The following is a 24,954-nucleotide window of genomic DNA, read 5'->3' on the forward strand; positions in this document are numbered from 1 at the left end:
TTATGACAAAAGTATGGCACACCTGAAGTCATCTTGATTGGAAAAAAATGGTAACACTTAATACATTTAATTTGAAAAGGAACAAAATGAGGGGTTTCATTTTGCCGTAGAAATTTTATATATATATATATATATATATATATTCACTGAAAAAACCATAGGTTTCACACCAGTTATAGTTAGGTGGAAATTGTACTCGCATAAAACCATTGAAATTCCCACGTTATAGTTAGTTGGACTCACTATAACTTGCGTGTGCAATGCACTGCTGATGACGTCACATATTACATCACTCATGACATGGTCAGTGACATCACTCATGACATCACTGATGACATCTCAGATGACATCTCAAATGACATCATCCAGTGAATGTGTATCTTTCTGAAAAATAAATATTTTTTATATATGTATATCTAAAGGTTGATGGAAGAATAAATGGGTAAATAAATGTCTAAATAGATGTTTTTTTGTGTAAAATTGATTGGTTAACTGACTTATTAAATGTATCTTAGTGAATACATATATTAGCGAGTAATGTTTAAATATTTAAATATCTGTATCTGTGTCTCACTTTGTGTATAAGTGGCTGCATGGGTTTCGTGAGTAGCTACATGAGTGTGTATTTGGGCTATTAGTTGTTTTTTTGAGTATCAGTATCAGTGTCTGTATGGTTCGGTGGGGGATATTACTTAGAGCACAGATGCATGAATGAGTGACTCACTATTTGTATGTATTTTGAAGACAGCATGTGTGCAAGACTGTATGGGTGGATGATTGTGTGTATGGGTGGGTTAGTGAGTATGTGTTTTTATAATTGTTTAAGAGAGTAAATATGTTGCCGTTTCTGTAGAAGTATGTGTAGTGGTGTGTATATAGCAGTATAATCAAGTAAATGGTTTTTTGATAGCAAATATATGGATGAGTATTAGTGTGTAACAGGATGTATAGGTGTATGAGTACATGTGATGAGTAAGTACATGCATGAGCGACTATATAGAACTGTTGGTGAATGAGTGGATGTGTATGTAGATGTTGGAATTACCGAATAAGTTGTTGTAATTGGTATTGGTTTCTCCTTTTTTAAGAAAATGTTAGTTTCTATTTTTGAATGTGTGTCTCAAAGGTTATTTTATGCTGATAGGAGGTCTGCCACTTTGTCACAAGGATGTTGTCATCAGTGATGTCATTTGAGATGTCATCAGTGATGTCATGCGTGATGTCACTGACCATGTCATGAGTGATGTAATATGTGACGTCATCAGCAGTGCATTGCACGCGCAAGTTATAGTGAGTCCAACTAACTATAACGTGGGAATTTCAATGGTTTTATGCAAGTAAAATTTCCACCTAACTATAACTGGTGTGAAACCTATGGTTTTTTCAGTGAATATATATATATATATATATATATATGCACGAATGCAGCTCTCTCACCAAACCAGCGCAGCAGCCGCCACAGCAATGATGGAAAAGAAAGCCACGCCACTCCAACGTCCGTTATGGGCTAAAAACGATTTATTAAGCGCTCAAGGCCACCAGATCTTACGCGTTTCGGGCGTCCGCCCTTGTTCACAGATCGTTAGTCAGTAAGTTCACAATGGCTTAAGTACAAAAAGTTTTTCCCGGGCATTTTTTTCTTCACAACCACGTGATAAATTGACATAAAAGACACACTACCTAGCTTAGGCTGAGGCAGTCTTTCCTCTAAATCAGTGCCATGATGGATATATACATAAGTAGAATAACAACATGAATGCGTTTTTTAAAATCAAAATACAATTCATTTTATAATTAGAAAAATAAATATATTGTAATTATAAAAATATATATACATTTTTATAAAAAACATGTAATTTGAGACACTGTGCAAATATCGCAATTTTAGTAGTGGTAGCAATTGGTCACTGATACATAAATGGCATGTTATGTACAAAGAGAAAATAATGTCAAATCATTAAAATCTAATGCCAGTATGTGACCCCAATGCAGTCTCAAATCTATCTGACAATAGATTTGTCCGATGTAATATCAGCATAAATGCTTAGTGTATTGATTGTGATATATATATAATTATACATATACATAAGAAATGTAATGCATATAAAATATATAACGTAAAGTTAAAAGTACCATAGAACTGAAAAAAAGGCCCATAGAAGCCTTAAAGGGAGAATTCACTTTAGTAACATATCATAGTCATTATAATAGTCCACATTCCAGCCAATCGGGCAACAGCACCCTCTAGAACCTTCTCCTCAGAAGCTCAAGCCCTCAGATTTTCTATTGCACGTCGTGTGAAGGGAGTCTCCCTGAGCTCTGCTCAGTTCTACAACTCTTTTGCTCATTTCAACTCTCAAGATATCTTCAACTAAAAAATTATTATTTAGATCTTGTTCATCCTGTGGAAAGCTTCGCCTTTTTCATGAAGATCCTCACAGTAAGTGTATTTACTGTCTTTACCCGGACCATGAAGTAAAAAACTGCAAGTTTTGCAGGACCTTCTGCTCAAAGAATTTAAAAGATAGAGAGGCCCGTCTCCTTCTGTGGCTACAGAAGTTGAAGACTTCCGAAGATCCTGTTTCTGACATGGAAAGCGTGTCTTCTTTCCATTCTAAAGCCTCTTAAGCGTGGGTCAGAGACTGAGATGCCTTCTCCTTTCCTGAAGAGAAAGAAGCTCGTCGACTCTTCTAAATCTGTCTCCCCACGGGATTTGCCAGCCTCCACGCCTACGGGACCTGATTCTCTGGCGTCGCAATCCCAAGCTGTGCCCTCGTCATCTAAAACGGGCGCCAGCTCGTCGACGAACGCGTCGACGACTACGAGATCCGTCAACGCTGTACCAACGTTGACAACGTGTTCTATGTCTACGACGACGACTACCTCGTCGTCGACGCTTCCAGAGGTGAGGCCTATTTCCTCTACTCTCAAGATATCGTCGACGGCCATTAAACCTGCCTCGTCGACGCCTGTGGCTAAGAAGCATTCGTCGTCGAAGACCTAGTCGACGCGTCCATTGTCAACGGCCACATCATCGTAGACGGCCACATCATCGTCGACGCCCAAGACCTCATCGACGGCCAGATCTTCGTCGACGGCTGCATCCTTGTCGACGGTTACCAGCCCATCGACAGCAACATCCTCGTCGACGGTGCCATCTACACTGACGATTCCACCTTCGTCGACGACTGCCTCGTTGATGGCGAAATCCATGACGACGGCTTCCTCTTCGTCGACGATTCCACGCAAATCTACGTCGATGAAGACAAAGGAGAAGATATTATCTCCGTCGCCGGCTCCATTGCCATCTACATTTGTTTCCACTGCCACCTCGTCAACTGGACCGTCGATGACACACCATTCACTTGCTACTGCAACTACTTTCACGGTGGTCACAGCTTCAGTGGTCAAACACCCAGTTCCGCTTCCCCTGAGTCCTATAACTGATTCCTATGTGAATGATGTCTTTCGTCCTGCGTCCAGTCTATCTGAACTCAATATAAAGTGCAAAGAAGATGATGAAGAGTATGAGGATGGGTGTGCTCTCTTTCCCGTCCATGATGCTCGCTTTGATGCACCTCATGAGGAACAAATGACTCAAATACCGTCCTCTTTGGTGATCAACCTGCAGCATATGTTGGACGATTATAATCGCAGATTCCCTCCATCTGCGCCCACTTCACCAACTCCTCAACCTGTGGCACCAGCACCAATACCTGCGGAGACACCGCGGTCGCCGGTCCGTCCGCAGCCGGATACAGATGATGATGCGGATGTGCTCCAGGACACTGATCAGGATGTAGATAACGTCCTCACGGATTGGGATGATTATAGAGCCCAAACACCATCTACGCCACAGACATCGCCTTTGCCTTACCCGCCGGTGGACATCGGAAGCTTTCATAATTTAATGGTACGTGCTGCCAAACGTTTCCATTGAACCTTGGAGATGCAGCAAACAGATTGCTTCCTCTATGACTTCAAACCCATACCATCCCAATTATTGATTTTTATTTGGCAAGAAGGTCTTAAACTTATGGCACAACCAAATTCCATCCCTGCTGTGTTACCAAGTCTGGACAAAAAATACAAGGCGCCTGCAGACTCTCCAGCATGCCTTGTTTCACACCCTAAGGCAGACTCCGTCATAACGCAGGCTGCCCAAAAACGTTTGAGGAATCCAGCCACTCCGCTAACCTCCCCTCCGGACCAAGAAGGGCACCGATTGGACTCTATCGGCAAGAAATTCACCACCATGGCTGCCACAACGGTCAGAGCGGCCAACTCTCTGGCCATCCTTGGAAGATATGACCGCCAAATGTGGTCAGAAATCGCAGCCTTGATTGACCAGCTCCCAGATTCCGTCCGAGCCGAGGCCCAGACGATAGTCCAAGAAGGAGAGAAAATCTCTTCAGAGATTATTGATTGCACTGTTGCCATCTCTTCAACAGGGTTCAGACAACTTGCTGGAGCTGCTGTTTTACGATGCCAGGGCTGGCTCAAATCTACGGCTTTTCGCCCTGAGGTGCAGGCGAGAATTCTTGACTTGCCATACGATGGTGATTCCCTTTTTGGCAAGCATGTCGACGAGGCTCTGGAATCCATTAAAAAGGACACGGATACTGCTTGTGCCTTAGGGAACCTCCAGTACAGGAATTGGTCTTTTCGAGGAGCACGTGGCAGAGGCAGCTCTTCAAATTTTCGTGGCTCCTCCCAATATTGATCCTATGGAGACAACATGCAAAGATACAGCTACCAATCTCAAAATCGCCAAACTGATTCAATACCTTATCGGAGGAAAAATAACTACAGGGGGGGAAACTCCTCCAAAAATCAGTGACTTCACCAGCAACAGGTGTTCTCCGACTCTGAAGATTGGAGGTCGAATCTCCCAAAACGTCTTCAATTGGTCTTATATCACCTCGGATCGTTGGGTCCTAGAAGTCATCTCGAAAGGACATGTTCTCAAGTTTACAAAATTTCCACCCACCCGTCAACCTTCCGGTCCCCCCACCTCATCTAAAAGATCTGTTGGCTCAAGTCAAGATCATGATAAAAAAGGGGCTTTCGAAGTGGTTCCTCGAGCACAACAGGGCAGGGGCTTTTATTCCCGCTTCTTTTTAATCAAGAAAAAGTCGGGAGAGTGGCGCCCCATTCTGGACTTACGAGCCCTCAACAAATTAATCAAATCACAAATTTTCCGAATGTTGACCCTACTGGAAATTTTACAATACCTCAATCCCGGAGAGTTCCTCTCCACTATCGACCTCCAAGATGCATATTTTCATGTGCCAATACATCACAAACACAGAAGATATCTTCTCTTCACTGTCGGATCGAAGCACTTCCAGTTCAAGGTGTTGCCTTTCGGCCTCCGATCACCGTCGAGAGCCTTCACAAAGATCATGGCTCCGGTCGCAGCTTTTCTTCCCTTGCAAGGCATTCAATTTTACCCTTATCTGGACGATTGTCTAATGAAAGCACAGACACGTCAAACAGCAAGACAGAATACTCAGACTTGCCTGTCACTTTTCCGCACCTTGGGCCTTTCTGTTAATCAGAAAAAGTCTCATCTTCGCCCCTCACAACAGAGAATCTTTCTAGGAGCCTTAATCGATTCTCGTTTGGCACAGGTGTTTGTATCACAGGAGCGACAACTTCGCATACTCAAGATGGTCGCTTTTCTAAAATCCGAAAAGTCAGTTTCTGTCCTGATCTTGAAATCTTTTCTGGGCATGGCCTCCTCTTGCATACATCTGATCCGGCACTGCAGACTTCACATGAGTCATACAGGAGGAGGTGGACAAACAATGGAAAATAATTTCGGGGTCGTTAAACGACAAACTCTACCTGGCCCCCCACATTCAAACAGCTTTGGAATGGTGGGTCCACCTTCCAAATATCGCCGCCGGGCGGCCCTTCCAGGAAACAGCTCCTACGCTTACCCTCAGAACGGATGCTTACTTGGAGGGTTGGGGGGCACACCTCGACGGAATGTCGGTCAAGGACAAGTGGACTGCAGCTCAACGCACATGGCATATAAATAGTCTAGAACTCTTGGCCATCTTCCTTGCCCTAAAATCTTTCCGGATACTGATACAAGGCCAATCTCTGCTGGTGCGGACAGACAACACCACCAGCATGCACTACCTCAACAAGCAGGGAGGTAAGAGATCTCTTCTGCTTTCCTAGCAGGCGCAAGAAATCTGGAATTGGGCGATTCAACACCAGGTTCACCTGACAGCAGTTCACGTGCCGGGCGTCTCCAACACCCTTGCCGACTGTCTCAGCAGATCTCTGGCAGACAATCACGAGCGGGAACTCCACCAACCCACTCTGGAGTACATCTTTCGCCAGTGGGGGCAACCACAGATGGATCTGTTTGCGACCCCAACCATCCGCAAATGCCTACTCTTTGCAAGTCGGCATCCCCACAGAGAGTCGAGCGGGAATGCGTTTTCGATCAATTGGTCGAGCGAATTCGTCTACTCTTTTCTCCCTCTCGTTCCGCGCCTGCTGCACAGGATGAAGCTTCAACCATGCCACGTCATACTGATTGCGCCTAGGTGGCCACGTCGCCCGTGGTTCACGGACCTCCTCCTATTGTCCCAGTGCGATCCGATACCTCTTTGCCCTCTGCCTCACCTGCTCACCATGAACCAAGGACGGATTTGCCATCCGGATCCGGCATATCTCCAACTGCATGCTTGGAACCTGAACACAATAAGTTTGCAGGTCTGAATATCACTCCGGAGTGCAGGAAAGTGCTGGCTCAGCATGCGCTTCTTCCACCATTAAAACATATCGATTGAAATGGAAGCATTTTTGTGTTTGGTGTCACAAGGAAGCCCTTGATCCAATGCACGCCAAGCTGGAGCAAATCCTGCCTTTTTTGTTATCTCTAGCGAAGTCAGGACTTTCTCATTCCACTCTTAAAGTCTTTCTGGCAGCGATTTCCCGCTTTCGTCATAATGGCACCACATCTCTGTATTCCTCTCGGATCATTCGGCAGTTCTTCAGAGGCCTCTTTTGAATGTATCCGCCCATACGTCGTCCGCCGCCTTCGTGGCGCTTGAATCTGGTTTTATCTCCGCTCCTACCTCCTTTTGAACCCATCCATTCAGCGGACTTAAAATTCCTCACGTGGAAGGTTGCTCTTCTACTCGCGCTTACATCATCAAGGCGAGTAAGTGACATTCAAGCATTCACAATTCAATTCTCCAAGGATGCTGTTACTTTACGTACAAATCCGAAATTTATTCCCAAAGTTCCTTCGGATTTCCATCTGAATGAGCCCGTCAATATCAGAACTTTCTTCCCAAACCCTCAGTGTCCCGCTGAGCGTTCTCTGCATTCCTAGGATTTAAACCGTTGCCTGAAATTCTACATCCAGCGCTCTGCTCCTTTTTGAAAATCAGACCAGCTCTTTGTGGCCTATGGCGAATATGCGAAGGACAGCCAGTCACTAAACAATCCATTACTAGATGGATTTCTTCTGCCATCTCTTTCTGCCATTGCCGGGCCGGAAAGCCTCTCTGCTCCGGTACGAGCACACTCGACAAGGGCTGTGGCATCATTTACCGCCCTCTTTGCTGGAGTGCCTCTGCGCCAGATCTGCAGAGCTGCAACGTGGTCGAGCAGACACACGTTTACGAGGCACTACTGTCTGAAGTCAGCGGACGCCGCAGATGCTGTTGTGGGCCAAGCTGTGCTACGAAATCTTTTTAATTAATGTGAGCCTCTGTTGCTTCCCGCCTCCTGTCATAAAAGGTTTTGCCATATGTCTAACTGTATGCTATATTAATTATACTATGGTTTTACTTACCTGGTTTTGAACTGCCTTTTATGACTCCTGTATTACTTTACTGCTTTCTACTCTTATTCAAGCATGTGAATCTATGAAAGACACCCCTAATACTGGAGAAGAACATTAGTTACTTACCTGTAAACTGAGGTTCTCCAGTATTGGTGTCTTTCATAGATTCACATGCGACCCACGCTTCCTCCCCTCAGAAGCTCTCTTTTCCTCATGCACCCTTGGTCACTTTGGTGCTACGAAAATCTGAGGGCTTGAGCTTCTGAGGAGAAGGTTCTAGAGGGTGATGTTGCCTGATTGGCTGGAATGTGGACTATTATAATGACTATGATATGTTACTAAAGTGAATTCTCCCTTTAACGCTTCTATGGGCCTTTTTTCATTTCTATGGTACTTTTGACTTTACGTTATATATTTTATATGTATTACATTTCTTATGTATATGTATAATTATATAATTTTCTATATGTATGTGTATATATATATATATATATATATATATATATATATATATATATATATATATATATATATATTTTACTACTATTTTATGTACCGTGGGACTCCCACTTCGACGACGGGGAATATTCAAGCATGTGAATCTATGAAAGACACCAATACTGGAGAACCACAGTTTACAGGTAAGTAACTAATGTTCTTACCAATCGTGAGTTTCAGCCCATTGTAGGTCAGTGCCTTCTCTCCTCAGTTTGATGGTCTCCTGTATCTTCCTAAATTTAAATACCTGACTCCACATGCGTCCTCTTCAGGAATGTCTCAAAGATCAGTGGGACCAGCTGAGGGGCAACTGGGGGGGCAAGGACCATACTCTTCCCCCATGCAAAACAGTTTCTGAAATGGTGGTGCTCCCTGACCAACCTTGTTCAAGGGTTGCCATTCCATCAGGAGGTTCACTCCCAGACCATAGTGAAAGATGCATTGCTACTAGGTTGGGAGGCCGGCCATGGATCATCTCCTAATTAAAGGCACATGGTCTCCGAGAGTGATGACCCATCACATCAATCTCCTCGTGCTCCAGGTAATTCACAAGCGCTAAAAGTCTTGCGCCTGTCATTGAAGACCCAATCCCTGCTTGTTCAGACTGAGAACACGACCACCATATTCTTCATCAACGGGGAGAGGCAAGATGAGGTCCAGAACTTTATACTACGAAGCCCAGACAATGTGGTAATGGCTGATAGGGATAAACCTATGGATCACGGCAACTCATCTCCCAGGTGTGCAAAATGTTCAAGCAGACGCCCTGAGTAGAGTTCTACAAGAACACCACGAATGGGTCCTTCCCGATGTTGTGCAAAACATCGTCCGACTGTGGGGCTCTTCACACATCAACTTGTTTGCCACCACTTCAAGGTACTTCCAAACAGGGACACTGGAGAATGCCCTATGGGTTGACTGATGTGGCAAATTTCTCTACACCTTTCTGACGATCCCCCGATCCTGTGGATCCTCATTAAACTGTCCTACTCGAGAGTCAGAATGATCTTAATTGCTGCAGTGAGCACGTCAATGGTGGTTCATGGACCTTCTTCACTGGTCAGAGCGGCCGCCTCTAAAGCTGCCATTCAAACCAGATATGCTAATGAAGTTTGGATGCCAGAGCGTTCATTCCAATCTCTCCTCCTTGAATTTGGGAGCATGGCTCCTGAGTTAGTGCCGTATGGACACTTGAACGTGCCACAAGAGTGTATGAACATTGTCAAGGAGGCTAATCGGTTGTCAACGCGTTCCGCCTATGCCTTCGAGTGGTAGAGATTTTGTATTTGGTGTTCTGCCAAGAACATGGACCCTACAACCTGCCAGAAAAATGCCATCCTTCCATACTTGCTTCATTTGGCAAAATCTCTCTCCCATAAAGGTTCACTTGGTAGCTCTTACTGCCTACAGGAAATCACCTTCACAAACCTCTTTTTTCAAAATCCCTGTGATCAAGGTTTTTTTTTTTTAGAAGGGTTGAAAAATGTTTTTCCTCTCGTTAGGCATCCTTTCCCTCCTTGGGAGCTGAACATAGCCTTTCACTGCTCATGCAGAACCCTTTTGAACCCATTCACACGTCACCCCTATAAAATCTCTCATGGAAAACCGAGTTACTCGTAGCAATCACATCAGCAGGTATGGTTAGCAAAATCAAGGCATTATGTTCTCACGAACCATGCACAGTTTTTCACGTTACACAAATTGGACCAATTGGTTATCAATTACAGCCCAATCCATACAGGCTTAACCACTTCCAAACAATCCAACACCTTAGTCTTTCATCCTGCTATGCTACCAAAAAACCAACAAGGCTTTATCAGCTAGGTCTAAAGCTCATTCTACTAGGATCAGAGCAGCTACTACCACATGAATGTGCAATTTTGATTGTCAGATTCTGCTCTCTGGTGCTGCATGGTGTAGGAAAGTAGGATCTTTCGGACATGGTTGCAGTCACTTTTTGCCTGATGTCAGTGTGTTTAGACTGTGGTACACTGGGATCCTGCTAACCAGGACCCAGTGTTGCTGCTCTTGCTTTAATTAACTGAGAAGCACTTTGTACACCCAACAATTGGCCTACTGGTGTACCCCTGTAAGTTCCTAGTTAATGGCACTAAGGTACCCAGGGCATTGGTACACCAGGGGTCTCCCATGGGCTGCAGCATGTATTATGCCACACATGGCAGCCCATGCAAACTATCTGTAGGTCTGCCATCACAGCCAGCTTGAAATGGTGCATGCACCTTTCACTTTAGATATAAGGTTTAGCTTGTATCCCGGTCACTGCACTTAAAACCTATAATTCACCCCTAAGGCTCTTCAGCCCAAGGGTTGGCCCCACTTTTTGCTTGGTGTCAGTGTGTTTTTTGACCAAGTCTGTCTGAGATCCTGCTAATCAGGACCCCAGTCACTGTGCTTTCTTCTTAAATTAACCATGGTAAGTACTTTTGTACATCCACAATTGGCTAATTGTTTTCCCTTGTAAGTCCCTATTATATGGTACTAAGGTACCCAGGGCATAGGTACACCAGGGGTCTCCCATGGGCTGCAGCATGTATTGTGCCACCCATGGGAGTCCACTTAAACTGTGACTACAGGCCTGCCATTGCAGCATGTGTGAGTTGGTGCTTGCACCTCTCACATCAGATATAAGTTTCCTTATATCAGAGGTCACTGCACTGTAAACCTACACGTCACCCTTATGGCAGGCTCTTCAGTCATGAGAGCAGGATGCTTGGTTATAAGTTGAGGGTGCCCCTTCGAGAGTAGGACACCCTGACAAACCCTGGACTCGATTCTCCAGGCTTTGTAAGTGCTATCAGCCATCTTCATTCATATAGTGGACATCACTCATTACGGATTGGCTAACTTTATAGTGGCTGCACCGAACTTGGTCCTGTTTGGCATCAAACATGTTGGAATGATAACCCAACACTGATTCCAGTGATGTAAGTATGATCCCCTGTACTGGGGGGCTCCCTTGGGATACCCCCTGTTCTAATGGTAACAGCCTTTCAGGGTCTGACAGCAAGCAATTGCTGCTGCTGCCACAGACAGGATTCTGCCCTCCTGCTGCTGAACCAAGCTCGAGCAGGGGAAGGTAGATCAGTAGGTTTCCTGTCATAAGGAGGTGTCAACACCTCCCAGACAGGACTGAATGTATTGGGCTAGGGTGGGGGCGCTTGCCAGCGCCATGAGACTTTCTTTGAAGGGCACATTTGGTGCCCTCCTTATGTACTCCAGTTTGAGCCAGTTACGGGAGCCATTGGCTACTGCTTTTGCGCGAAACTGGATATAGGACCGGGAACTATCTTCCCCTCTGTCCAGTCCCTCCTCTGGGATGGACCCCTGAATTGTTCCAACCCTTTCCTTAGGGTAATTAAGGTCTCATCTGTGGAAGGGTCCTCCAATTCGTCATGGGACAAGTCAAACCTAAAACTACGTCATTCCTCCACCGTCTCTCTTTCTTCAAGACTTCTCCTCCGTCTGAGTTTCTTCCAGGTCCTTCACCAGACCTGTGGCCATCAAGTACACCCGCAGTAATCTTCCTTGAAGTGAAGGAGTCCCTCTCTTGCATCTACAGGCACCGCAATGAAGCTAACCGGTCTGCTGCTCCAGTCGTCCTACGGTTTTCCCAAGGCTCAGCAGCGCAGGGGGTGGTTCTGCGACTCCCTCAAAGCCTGACCTGTCCTCTCTGCATTTTTAAGAGCAATATCCATTGTCTGAACCACTAGCACTGAACCCCTATGCATGCATTGACTTGCTGCTGCCAAGGCTTGCTGGCGCCAAGGCTTGCTGGCTCTGTACTCCAGACATCTTCGGGCTAGAAGAAACTCCAGCATCTCTTCCCTCCAAGATCAGCGTCCTCTTCGCATCCTCGGCAATGTGGGCCTTCATCTTTGGTGAAAGGCTCGAGGTCCCAGTGCAACTCCGGCCCCTTCAGCCTGTGAGTCCTCCTGTTGGGTCTTTGTAGGAAAGTGCCTCTTTTTGCATGGTTACCCCCACTTTTTGCCTGGACGAAGCACTTTGACTTGTTGTGCCTTGGGTCCCTGCCAATTAGGTTCCCATGGCCTCTGTTCTTTCCCAAATTTGTACACTCGTACCCACAATTGGCACCTCTCTGGCCACAGGTAATTCCCTAGTAAAAGGTACCATGGGTACCAAGGGCACTGTGACTGGGGAAGGCCTATAAGCGCTGCAGCACCTATTGTGCCACCCTTGGGTGCCCTTGCACCTGAACATCCACACACTGCAATTGCTGGCTGAGTGTTTTGGTGCAGAGACAAGTGAAGAGTCGACATGGCACACATCCCTGTGTACCATTCCTACAATCCACTTCCTGTGGCCTAGGTAAGTCACCCCTCTAGCAGGGTGCACCAGAGCGCAGGAACACTGTACCACTACAAAGTCTAAGCCCATTCTCAGACATTGTAAGTGCAGTAAAGCCATGAAGAGTGTATGGTCTGGGAGTTGGTCATTATTAATGCCACTGCTCCATAATGGCTCTATTGAAACCTAGGAAGATTGAGGGCAAACTTCTCTGCACATTACACCCACACTGATGCCAGTGTGGGTTTTAATGTAAAATGTACTCAGAGGGCATCTTAGAGATGTCCCCTGCCCTCCCACTGTAAGGAACCTTTTGGTCCCAACCTGCACACCCCTGTAACGCTCCCAAATGTAGTATTGAGGGGCGACCCTAAACCTTGCCTCCTCAGATTCAAGGAATAAAGAAGGAGGTCTGAAGAGCTGTGTGGACCCAGGAAGAAGACACCAACTGCTTTGCCCCCAACCCTACCAGCCTGTCCCAAATACAACCTGGATTGGGGTGGCTCTGCGGTTCTGCACCTGATGCCTGTGGTCCGACCTCGAGTGGCCCAACACCATGAGGAGGTCTACCCAGTGATCCTGACCTGGGCTCTGGTGATCCCTAACCTACCTAGAGCTCCAGACCGACGCCTGTAGCCTCAACCTGAAGGCCCCCAAAACTCCAAACACGCCTGGAGCTGGTAAGAAGATCCGACACCTAAAGACACCCCTGCCCATGGGTGCCCCAACAGAGGGTGTCTAGATATCATCCCCCAATAACCCAGTTTACCTCTCCTGCCGGTGGGCCCCTTCAGGAAACCACCTTGCCCGAGGCTGCAGCCTTTTCTTCAAACTGGAGATCTCGATTGCAAACCACAAGGCTCCCAACATCATCTTGTCACTGCATCCAGCTGGCTCTGTGCCACTGGTGGTGCAGCTCCTGTGCTGATTGTTGGCCCCTGCAGTGCTGATCTAACCCCAGGAGCTTTGCTCCCACACCTGAGTGGCCTGCTCGTAAGCAGCTCTGACCTAAGGCCCCCTTGGCCCCTTTGGCTAATATTGAGCCTCTTCAGCTTGCACCCGGCCGCCCCTGTGCCACTAATGGTGCAACTTGAGTGACTAACTGAACCTTGGGGAACCCTGGTTCTAACCCTCCTAATCTATTCTTGCAGGTCATTTACTTGTTGTAAACGTATCTAGGACCCTATTTAAATATTCCCGATTCATGCCCTTATGGGGTTATAACAAAATATATCCTTATAAAGGCATAAGAATCATATCCCTATTTAGTCATAGCCAATGCAGTCCAAATACGGCAAGGCTACTCCCATAAACTCCTAGAAAGCACAAGGAGTTCTTTAAACAAACCAAGCCTCCAGCAGCCCGGGAAATCCCCCTGCTTTTGTTTTGATTTGAACAAGAACTCCTGGAGTCCAGAAAGAACTAAGTTCTTAGTGACGTCTTACGTCCAACCTTACGTCAAACTCGGCACCTTCCAGGTATAAATATACCAACGTTGCCTTAAGCAAACACACTGTGGTTTGGAGCAGAGCGGCTATCTACTTGCCCGAAGCCCAGCTGATGCGAGTGCCGAAGGAAGCCAGCCCTCCCATTGACGCACTGAGAGAGACGCTGTCTTTTCCCCTGCCGAGAAATCCAGCTCCAGTGTTTCCAGTCACCCTTGCGGGTTGCTGGGAAATCGAGTCCTGAGAAAGAGATACAAGACCTCCTTCATTCTATAACCAAGGTACGGAGCTGATTAAATCCTTAGAGAATTTTTGATTCAGATTCTTGGCAAAAACGAACTTAACTTAAACTGCAGCTCACTTACTCCTTCCCAGGTATTAGGCTTAGGTCAGGTACACCCGGGTAGCTGTATCTTAGAAGCACCAATGAGTACGTTTAGTCAATGATTTTATGTATGTATATATTTTATCCATTTTAAGTATCATATGGCTCAGAAACCATATAAATGCTTTTACAGTATTATTTCATAATACTCCTTTTACTGTACGCACTTTACTTTATAACAAGTATTGCAATTGTGGCAATTCACTTCTCTTGCACGAGAAAAACGACTGCTCAATAAATAACAACTTTTATTGAAAACGCCTGTCTCTCTATTTCTCTGCACTCTGGTGAAACTAAGCATGCACGATTGACTGAGTGAAATAGCTGTCTATTGTTAATGCGGTTTTCAGAAGCTAATCCCTTCTTGTCTATTCAGGAAAGTTAACTCCTTCCTGTTTACTCGAGAAAGTTTCTAGTGACCTCTGAGCTAGCTGGCATTCATAATTAAGTCTAACATATTCAGTAGAGACCTAGATGACCTCAGTCCTACGTCTAAACTATCGTTTGTTATTCCAATACGCAGAGCCTATTGGGAATATAGGAACTACACTACATACTTGCCTGCAAACCAACAACCTTCTTTCCCACATAAGAGCCAATGTTATGAGTTTTTTTGTTCCTAAATTGTTCTGTTTTGAACTGTTTTTGTATGGAAGAATTGTAACTGCTTTAAACCAAAAAGCGTCATACTTAACTTTGTATTGTAGGATCCACTGTGTGATATCTAGGTGTGAGAAAGTGCCCTATTTCTTGCCTGGGTATGCCCCCACTTTTTTCTGAACTGCTGATGTGCTTAGACTGAGTGTGCCCTGGGTCCCTGTCAATCAGGTACCCAGGGCCTGTGTTCCTTCCCTAAAAACGATGCTGAAACAAAGTACCCAATTGGCATCTCTGGCCCCCTGTCAGCCCCTAGTAAATGGTACCCTAGGTACCCAGGGCATGGTGGCCAGAGAAGACCCATGAGGGCTGCAGCACTGATTGTGCCACCCTCAGGGGCCCTGTACCCTGGTACCCACACCCTGCCTTTGCAGGCTGAGTGCCTAAGTACAGAACTAAAACAAGAGTCGACATGGCACACATCCCTGTGTGCCATGCCCACAGAACCCACTGCCCTGGCATACCTCAGTCACCCCTCTAGCTGGGTGCCCTATGCCAGAGGTGAGGGCACAGGTGCATGAGCCCTGTGCCCCTACAGTACCCAGGACCATTCCTGGGCACTGTAAGTGCAGTGATGCCATTTAAGAGTATATGGTGCTGGGAGGTTGTCATTACGAACTCCACAGCACCATAATGGCTACACTGAAGACTGACAAGTTTGGTATCGAACTTCTCAGCACATTAAACCCGCACTGATGCCAGTATGGGATTTAATGTAACATGCACGAGAGGTCATCTCAGAGATGCCCTCCAAAACCTGAACCTGCAATCCACGTTTGGGCTGAGTGGCTGCAGAGGCTGCCACACAGCAGACATGTTGCTGGACCCCTGGGTGGAGAGCCCCCTGCTCTCCTGGGTCTGCAACAAAGCACATCCTGGGCGAGGTGCTATGTCTCCTTCCCAAGGATGGACAGGGGGAAGCTTCAAAGGCATACCGCCTCTGAGAGCTTCCCCAGACCATTTGCTGTACCCAGCAACCAGCCCCCCACCAGTCCTACCCCCAATCTGGTGGGAAGACTGGCGGGAAAAACCACATCAGGAAGGGTGTGTGCCAACCTGTGCCAACTCCACCCCTCAGGTGGAGGAGGCGAGGTGAAGCATGACCCCGGGCTCCGGCCATCTTGTAGATGGGAGTCCAGCCCTATCCCAGCTAGGCTCCTGCCCCCCCTCCCACAGGAGAGGAGCAGGCTAGGGGGTGTACTCACCCCAGGACAGGGACCCATTGGTCCCTACCCTTGCCCTGCCTGTAACGCCCCTAAATGTAATATTTAGGGGCTCCCTGAACCTTCCTACCTCAGATCCCGATATCAAAAAGAAGAAAGAAGATCAAGACGAAGAAGATCAAGACGAAGAAGACCCGCCATGCAGCTGCTAACAGGACAACAACAACTGACTTGGCCCCAGCCCTACCAGCCTGTTGATCCTGGTTCCTGCTCCTGCCTAAACCCGGCGACCTCCGCAGACAGCAACCTTAGGATACCCACAGGACCTGCCTGCCTTGACCCTCTCGACGATTGGGACTCCCATCAGCAGAGGCTCTGCTGCAACAACCCACCTGGTGCCCACCAGGAAGCTCCGGACCAGCCCACTCTGCACCAGCCGAGCCTGGGCCGGGCCAACCCGAACCAAGACCACGAGGACGTCCCCCCGGCGACTGGGACCCGAAGTCCAGTGCCCAAAGACCCTCCTCGACGAACCAGCTGACGCCTGCAGACTCAGAACCAGGGGCCACCTCAACCGCGACCAGCCGAGGGTCAGCTTTTCTGACACCCAAAGACACCCCTACAACCGGCGCCCTACAGCCCCCTGTGCCTCCCTTTGGGGTACCTACCTGTGCTCCAACATCCCAACTTACCTCTCGAAGTGCTGGTCGCCCCTGGAGAGTCACCGTCCCCGAGCCTGCAGCCTTTGTTCCTTTTTCAAGATCCTCATTGGATAACATTGAGCGCCCGACGGCTCAAAAGCACCCTGCACCCAGCCGCCCGAGTGCCGCTGGCTGTGACCTCTTTGCCCTATCCTACTTCCCCCCTTGCCCAGAGCAAGTGACCAGGAGCCCAGCTCCCAGAGCCGCGTGACCTGCTAGCCAGCCGCCACCAACCGAAGGCCCCCTTTCCCTCATTGGGTAACATTGGGCCTACCTACCTCTGCACCCGGCCGCCCCTGCACCGCTGGGACTGAACTAACTGTACTCACCTGACCCGGGGGACCCCTGAGTCTATGCTCAGAACCCTAACTTCACAAACCAAGTACTCACCTGGAAACCGGTAATTCACTTACCTGCCATTGGATAATATTGACCAGTTTTTTACTCGAACATTTTTAAGTGTGAAGTTTTGAAAACTGAAAATATTCCTATAAAATCAGCCAAAGTCCGAATTCGAAAATACTCATCTGTAATCAGGAGAGAAGCCAGTTCTGTACCTTTCCGCCCAGTACTGAACCGCAAAAGTAATCCCTAGCGGGGTTACTAGTAACCTGTATTTTCTCCATAGGAACCCATTGTCTGCTTTTCTATGAAATTTCTTCTGTCTACTTTTGAAAACTGCAAAAATTCTTTAAAAATAATACGACATACTGAAACGCAATTACCTACCTGTTTTGAGTCAAGCCCCCAGTGCTGGACCTAAGAAACTAGTGCTGGGTTACAAAAGTAACGCGACCGTACTTTACCTGTAACCTGAATTTCCTCCCATTGAATAACATTGTGAAAATCACCTCGAAAAGTTTCTAAGTGTGAACTTCTAAAACCGCTTTATATTCAGGAAAAATCATCACTGTAATTAAAACGTTTTTGCTAATCTGGTTTCAGCTTAGACCCCAGGACTGAATCCCAGATCTAGTCCTGGAACTACCAAAGTAATCATAAAGTAATCAACTGTACTTTCCTATGAAAACCCATTGAGCTCCATGCTAGAGTGTGTTTCAGAACTGTATTGCTATTAGCTAACCTGTGATTATTGTGTGTACAAACGTATTGCTCCTCTGCAAAGTATTTACCTGAGAATATTCGTAACTCGAAAAGTATATGTTCGAGGCATATGGGCTGCAGATGGTACATTTATGAATAGATCGCCATCTGGTGTTCGGCTCGGATGATTGCACTTGTTTTTCTTCTGGAGAAGTCTTTGTCGTCATCGATGACTCCTCCTCTAGGTGCTAGTGCGCATGGGCATCGGCTCCATCCTTAGATTGTTTTTTTCCGCCATCGGGTTCGGATGAGGATCGAAGCGCTCCGGATCGACTTTGATAAAGAAAGTGATATTCGGCGCGTAACCATTTCCAATTCGACGGTATTGTTATCGAACGTGACTACACTTCCATCTCGGCGCGTTTCGAAGAACGACGACTACGGGAAGACCAGCTCGACGTAGTCCAGCCCGGAGTCCATGGAAAGGACTCCAAAAGTATATTTTTATAACTGTTGGTTCTAAAAATAAAACACCTATATCTAAGGCTATAATAACAATTGGCCTGGAGTTCAGTTCTTGAGTGTGTGAAACATTTTGCTGACTGAGTGTGTACAACAAATGCTTTACACTGTCCTCTGGTACTGCCTTACTGCTCGACCAAACTACCACTTTGGAGAGTAAGGTCAGTTCTGACTTTAACCTCTGTTAAACCTTTGGGGTTTGTGGACTCTATACTGCCTTATTGTCCAGTATATATAGAGCCACCTTCTCACACTAGGCTTATTACTCTGGGTAGTGAATGTAATCCAAAAGGAACACAAAAGTAATTTCTCTGTTTTTTAAACTGTTTTATGAGCAAATACAAACCTGTAACGATTAAAATTCCATTCCCACCTGCATTTCCTTGAAAAGTTTTGCATTTGAAAGTACACGTTACTTAACTGTGCCAAGTTCTGCTTGGTTCTAGAAATGAAACAGAAGTACACCTTTTTTATACATACCTAATTGGTATGGATTCTGTCTCTGAGTATGCGTAATGAGTCCTTGATTGAGTGAACACAATAAATGCTGAACACACCCTCGTTATAAGCCTAACTGCTCGACCTCACTACCACAAAGAGAGCGGTTAGTCATTTTCTAATTTAGCCTCTACTATACCTCTAGGGATCCCCTGGACTCTATGCACACTATACCTTATTTTGGTATAGTATATACAGAGCCAGCTTCCTACAGTCTTCTTCTACTTCAGTGGGCTCCCCTACTTGCTTAGGCCTGCTCTGACTCTCCTGCTGTTGGTGATTCCCTTGGACCTTGCTGGTCCCATCTTTGCTCCTTCGTGTTCCATGCCAGATGTAGCTACCAAATCTTATTGGTACTCCCACCAGACACTGACCACCTAGTCACCGCCATCCGAAGTGGGACAGCTCGACAATGACTCCTGGCCTTCCGGAGCATTGCTTGGTTGTCACAGCTGCAGCAACAAAGTCACAGTTAACTCTCCTCAACCTCCCGACATCGTTGGGCATTGTGTCTTCGTGCTTCCTGGTCACGTCTGAGTGGCATAGACTCTGTCCCCTCATCTTGCAGGTTCTTCACTTCCAGAATCCACCCTTGGATTCCACCGGACTCCTTTCTGAGCATGTCCAGAGGCACCTTCGTCTAAATATTCCATTGTCGTCCACGGAGGTTTCCATCGTGTCTTCACCCCTATGCACCTGGTTTCACTGGTGTGGGTAACCTGGTTCCCGGGCATCCTTGGGATGACTTTCCATCCTTCCACCCTCCAAGGGAATTCTTCGTGGTCCAATGGGAAGGGTCTTTCTTATACAAAACTGCAACAATGACCTCTCCATTGACTTCCATTGGGCACATGGCTGTGTTCCTACTCTGCACACAGCCCCTGTGGTATTCCTGGGTACTTACCTTGGGTGGTTCGTTGTGTCCCCAGCTTCTCTGGGTCTTCTGGTCCAAGTCCCATCCTCTTTTACGGATCGCATTCCACTTTATTATGTATAGTATATAGTTAGTTCTCCCCCCCCCCCCGGCGGCCACTGTATTTTGTGCTACTTACCTGATTGCATTTGAAGTATTCTTGTGTATTGTGTTGATATCTCTGGGTAGGAGATGTACCAATGTGTTAGTAAGTGTTGTGAAAGAAATAAAAGTATCTTTATATAAACACTGTGTGGTTCTATTTAATTTAACTTACACTATTGATTAAACTGGTAAAACAAGCTGCTTAACAGTCCAAGATGAGCATGATGGCTGCTCTCAACAGCTACCACTTTGAGAACTTTCTATGGTGGTCAACAACAACTTAAATCACCATAATTGTTGCCTGGATTGGTGCAGGGTGAATCACTTAATTAATTGTATACCATGTACCAAGCTAGCCTCCTACAGTGACAAACAGACTTTTTCGTTTTTCACTACTGTGAGGCCTACCCCTCTCATTGTGTAGCATTGGGAATTCCTTAATAGTCTTTTAAACTGTAATTCCTGATCAGAGAGGAGTAGCTTCTTGATATTTCATATGTTAACAATGGTATTGATCAATCCTACTTACTGGTGAGGTAGGATTGAACTTTACTATTCTAGAAATGCCCCTTTTAGAAAGTAGACATAGCTCTGCTCTTACTGCTCTGTGTGCCTGACAGCTTGTCCCCCAATACTTATTTCAGCTGAGCGACATCTACATTTCTGCATTCCTTCTAGACAGCCACAGCACAGGATACTCTTGGGCAGGAGGGAGGAGAAGAGGTAGCACTTCACTTGAATAGGTAGTGTCTTGTCTCCACACAAAGGGTTGATTTACCCTGCCCCTCCCCCAATATCTATGCTGTCAGACAGGACTGATAGGGGACCTGTGCACTTTAGAGAGTTCTTTTGAAGTAACGGACCGCATCAAAGGATCTTTTGGGTATAAGTACTAGGTCTCTGACCCCATCTAATGAGACACTCCTTTGGACTTGTAAACAGACAACGCTAGCTCTACATATGCATATTTCCAGAAGGACTGCTGTACTGCCAGGAGGGACTGCCACTCTTCTACCTGCTTGTTGTGCTGCCCTGCTACCTTCGTTTGTGCTATCCAGAATGTACTCTCCAAGGACTTGATGGCTTGCCCCCCTGTTTCAAAGCCTCGGGACCGTCAAGGGCTTCACCACTGCTGTGCAACTCTGGTCATTGTGAGTTCGGCAGCTGTAATTGGCTCGCCTCAGATTGTGCCCAATTGCCCGATTATGCTGTGCTCCAAACGTGCACCTTGTTGTTAGCGGGTGCCTTCCCGAGCCTGTGCCTGCTGCAGCCAAGAAATGCTGCGTGCTGATTCGAAGCATCACCGGTCTACACTGGCTCCCGCCTACCTTCCTCAAGGGTGACTGCCGCAGTGCCACACTTGCATTGACTCAGGGCAGCCCTAGGCTCCCCAGTGGTCCCCAACGTTGAGGCCAGGCCCTGTGGGATGTAGTCCCCAGAGCCAAAAGTGGCATAGGGAAGGGGGGCCACACAGCCCCCCTCCTATGAAAAGTGATTTTTCTTTTAAACGAGGCAATGCACCGGGGATGGGGTCCCCAGGGCCAATAATGGCCTCAACAGGGGTGCCACGTGGCCTCCCTCCTTAAAAAAATATATTTTTAATGAAAATACAAATTGTGGCCATGTCCCTGGGAATGGGGACTTTGGGGCCGAAATCCTCCTCTGGAGGTGGGGGCTGATCGACCCCTTCCTCACGACCCCCTGAAGCCACACAGACTCCCCCTTCTAATTGTAAAGAAAAAAGGAAAAAAAAGCTGGCATCTTGCCAGAGGCCCCCCTCCACCCCTCCCTGCATCACTCTGCAAACCTGCTCCTGGCGTGTTCTGGGTTGGTCGATTAAGTCCCCTAGATCCTTGAGGTTCCTTTGGGGCTAACTAGCCCACTAGGTACCTCCAGTAAGCCCCACACAGAGGTGGTCTGAGGCCACGCCCCTTTTGTACACCCCTCTGCAAACGCACCTTTTGGCGCCCTGCTGGTGGGGCGATTAGGTCCTCTTGTATCCTGAGGACCTCAGGACTAAAGTGGACTTCATCCCCCGAGCAGCAGTGCGCCAAGCGGCGCGTTTGCAGAGTGGTGTACAAAGGGGGTGAGGCCTCAGACCACTCTCAGCAATCCAGCGGTGTAGGGCTTACTAGAGATAGCAGGAGGGCTTTTTGGCCCTAAGAGACCCTCACAAGGCAAGGGGACTTCATCCCCAACCAAGAGCACGCCAGGAGGCGCGTTTGCAGACTGGTGGAAAAATAGGGCGTGACCTGCTATGAGAACTTAACAATGCTGCTGTGTGGGGCTTACTGAAGGTAATAGGAGGAGCAGTTGACCCCAAAGGTTGTTCTTTGGTGTCCAACTACCCCTCCTGTTACCTCCAGTAAATTCCACACAGTGGGATTGCTAAGAGGTCTTCGGAGGCCATGGCCCCCTTTCTCTACCACTCCTCAAATGTGCCTCCTGCCACACTACGGGTTGGGGGATAAAGCCCACTTTACTCCTGAGGGACTTTGGGGGCCAAGAAGCCCTCCTGGTACCTCCTGTAAGTCCTACGCCGCGTAATTCCTGAGAGCTGGTCGAAGGCCTAACCCCCTTTCTGCACCACTCTACAAACACTACTACCAGTTATAGAAGCATTTGCAATGTAATAGGTCTCACATTTGCGTGAGTTAGAGCTATTGGCGTAAATGTAAAAGCTTTTTACAAATGTTTTTTTGGAGTGGATGTATGTTGTGTGTAGTGAAATTATGTGGTTTGTTGTGCAGTGAAATGATATGGTATTAAGTGTATAGGAATTATGTAGAGTGGGATTATGTGTTATGGAGAGTGATTATGTGGAATGGTACACTACTACATTTGTACTACAGGATTTTCTGGTTTCAGTTCAGTCTCAAGCCTAATTCGGAATAGAGGTATCTATTGAAAAGTTAAGGAATCTGTGGCTAGAAGTGTCTGTCGGAAGAATAAGTTACTGGCCTTCGGTAACTCTCGTTGTGAGACAGTACCTACAGATTCCTCACCGTCCCTCTCATCCTGACAGTTTACCATCATGCTTTTTGGGCTCTCCATCTGGGGGGTGGACAGTCTCGAAAGCAACCAACATCGTATGGGAGTGGCTCCTGTGTGGGCCTGTGCGTCATTTCCAGAGTGCAATGGTGTCAGTGTGGAGCTGCAAGGCGCCACCTTAAGGCGCACAGAGGGACTGCTGAAGTTTACGGTCCAGTCCTGACACCTAGGGGAATATTCAAAGGATGAGGTATCTGTGGTTAGAATCAATAACAGAGCGAGTTTACCAAAGGTAACTTACATGTTCTTCCACTCTTTTTCAACATGTTTTACTCTCGCATCACGGGGTTGGATGCAGTAACGTCTTGTTATGTGAACTAGAACAATGGTTAATGTGTTGATCTCTTTCAGTATTGTGCATGGCACAAGTATACAAAAACACCCGGCCTGGCAATGTCAAACAAGTCTGTATAACAAAAGCATGTGTCTATGGAGCAAACATGTAAAGTGGTTTGAAAAATTGAAAAAGCCAAGAGTGTTCATTTTGTCTTTATAAAACCTTGTGATCTTCGGCCACAGTGAGTGCAATGGTTGAGATTTATAAAGTTTGAAGTTGCAAATGCAGAAATTTGGCCAAACACACAAGTGCAGTATACGAATTAAAGAAAATAATTATAGCTCTGCTTGTTTATGGTTGGGGGAGGAAGTGTGTATGTGTGAGAGAGACAACATGTATTTCGGGAGTATTTGTTGCTAGCTCTTGTATGTGCTTCTTGTCCAATGCTTAATCTGCATATTCATTATTGGCAAGCTGTGCAAAATTTGTATCTGTCTAACCCTGTATTTCAAATATTAGCTTATCTAAGACTGTACTTGCTTCGGGTTGTGTCTTTAGGTTTATTTATGAAACGGAACATCACAATGGTATTGCAGAATTACTGGAGATCTTGGGAAGGTGAGTTTCTCTTGTGTGTTTGCAGCATTAACTTTTTTTCTGTATCCCACTATCGTTTCCAAGGCAACCGGAAATATCTTTAGGTTACAAGTGGGAAGGTAAAAATAGATCTTTCCTATTGAGACAGGAAAATAAGTGGGTTAAGTGTGAAATATTTTAGAAAATGTCTTCTGTTAATGTCTGTGCTAGTAAGAAATAGTACAATTGAACTGTACTGTGCTTTGTAAACCAATCTGTTTTTAAAGTTTTTTTTTGTAAAATTATATTTTTACTGATGTTTTTTTTGTTTGCCGTTACTATTCTTAATCATTTCCAGGGCTGGTTTCCTTCATTACAGAGGTGGTTGAGAATAGATTTCCAAAACTGCATCATCTGCATAGCAACTCCTCATTTTAGGAAGCCAGCGTTTTGGGAACACTTGTCTGACTCTGTAGCCCCGTCCATCATATAGCATCATGAAGGGGTACCGAGCAGGTGGTGGACGTCTCTTAAAGGGGGCATTAGGAGGAATGATGTTGCGGTAGATCGCCAATGCCAAGCAGACACTATTAAACTAAGGTATATTCATTCAGGAATGCCTATTGGCGACTGTTAGAGATACAGGGCTGGTAAGGGGGATAGCTTTTCTCCGTACTAGATGGCCTCTTTAAGGTGTTGACTACATTTTAGTGTGAAACAGTTTCTGACTGATTTTTAGATATAAAACTGTAAAAAAGGACTCTAGGATCTCTTGTGACTATAGGATGATGGTAATCTATATTTAAAAAAGATGTCTGGAAATTAATCCATTAACTGCATCTGTACACTAGAATTGACTAATCTTGTTCAGTTTTTTCCATTTAAACTCAAAGGGATCTTTTATTAAACACTGCCCCTTCTGCCTTATTGTCCCTTATTGTCATTTGTCTGGCCATTTGATTAGAGAGTGTTGTCTA

The 24,954-nt window shown here is 46.3% G+C and overlaps 1 protein-coding gene across 2 annotated transcripts in view; it reads left to right on the forward strand.

Annotated features, from left to right (window-relative positions):
- Positions 1 to 24,954, forward strand: part of PPP2R5C (protein phosphatase 2 regulatory subunit B'gamma) — a 1,473,822-nt gene that overhangs the window by 779,672 nt on the left and 669,196 nt on the right. For both annotated transcript variants that reach the window (XM_078660190.1, XM_078660191.1), the window contains one exon: positions 23,960 to 24,019. In XM_078660190.1, coding sequence (XP_078516316.1) covers positions 23,960 to 24,019 — 60 coding nt within the window. The remainder of the gene's footprint in view (positions 1 to 23,959; positions 24,020 to 24,954) is intronic.

The sequence above is a fragment of the Lissotriton helveticus genome, chromosome 9, assembly GCF_964261635.1.
Source record: "Lissotriton helveticus chromosome 9, aLisHel1.1, whole genome shotgun sequence".
Lineage (NCBI taxonomy): Eukaryota > Metazoa > Chordata > Amphibia > Caudata > Salamandridae > Lissotriton > Lissotriton helveticus.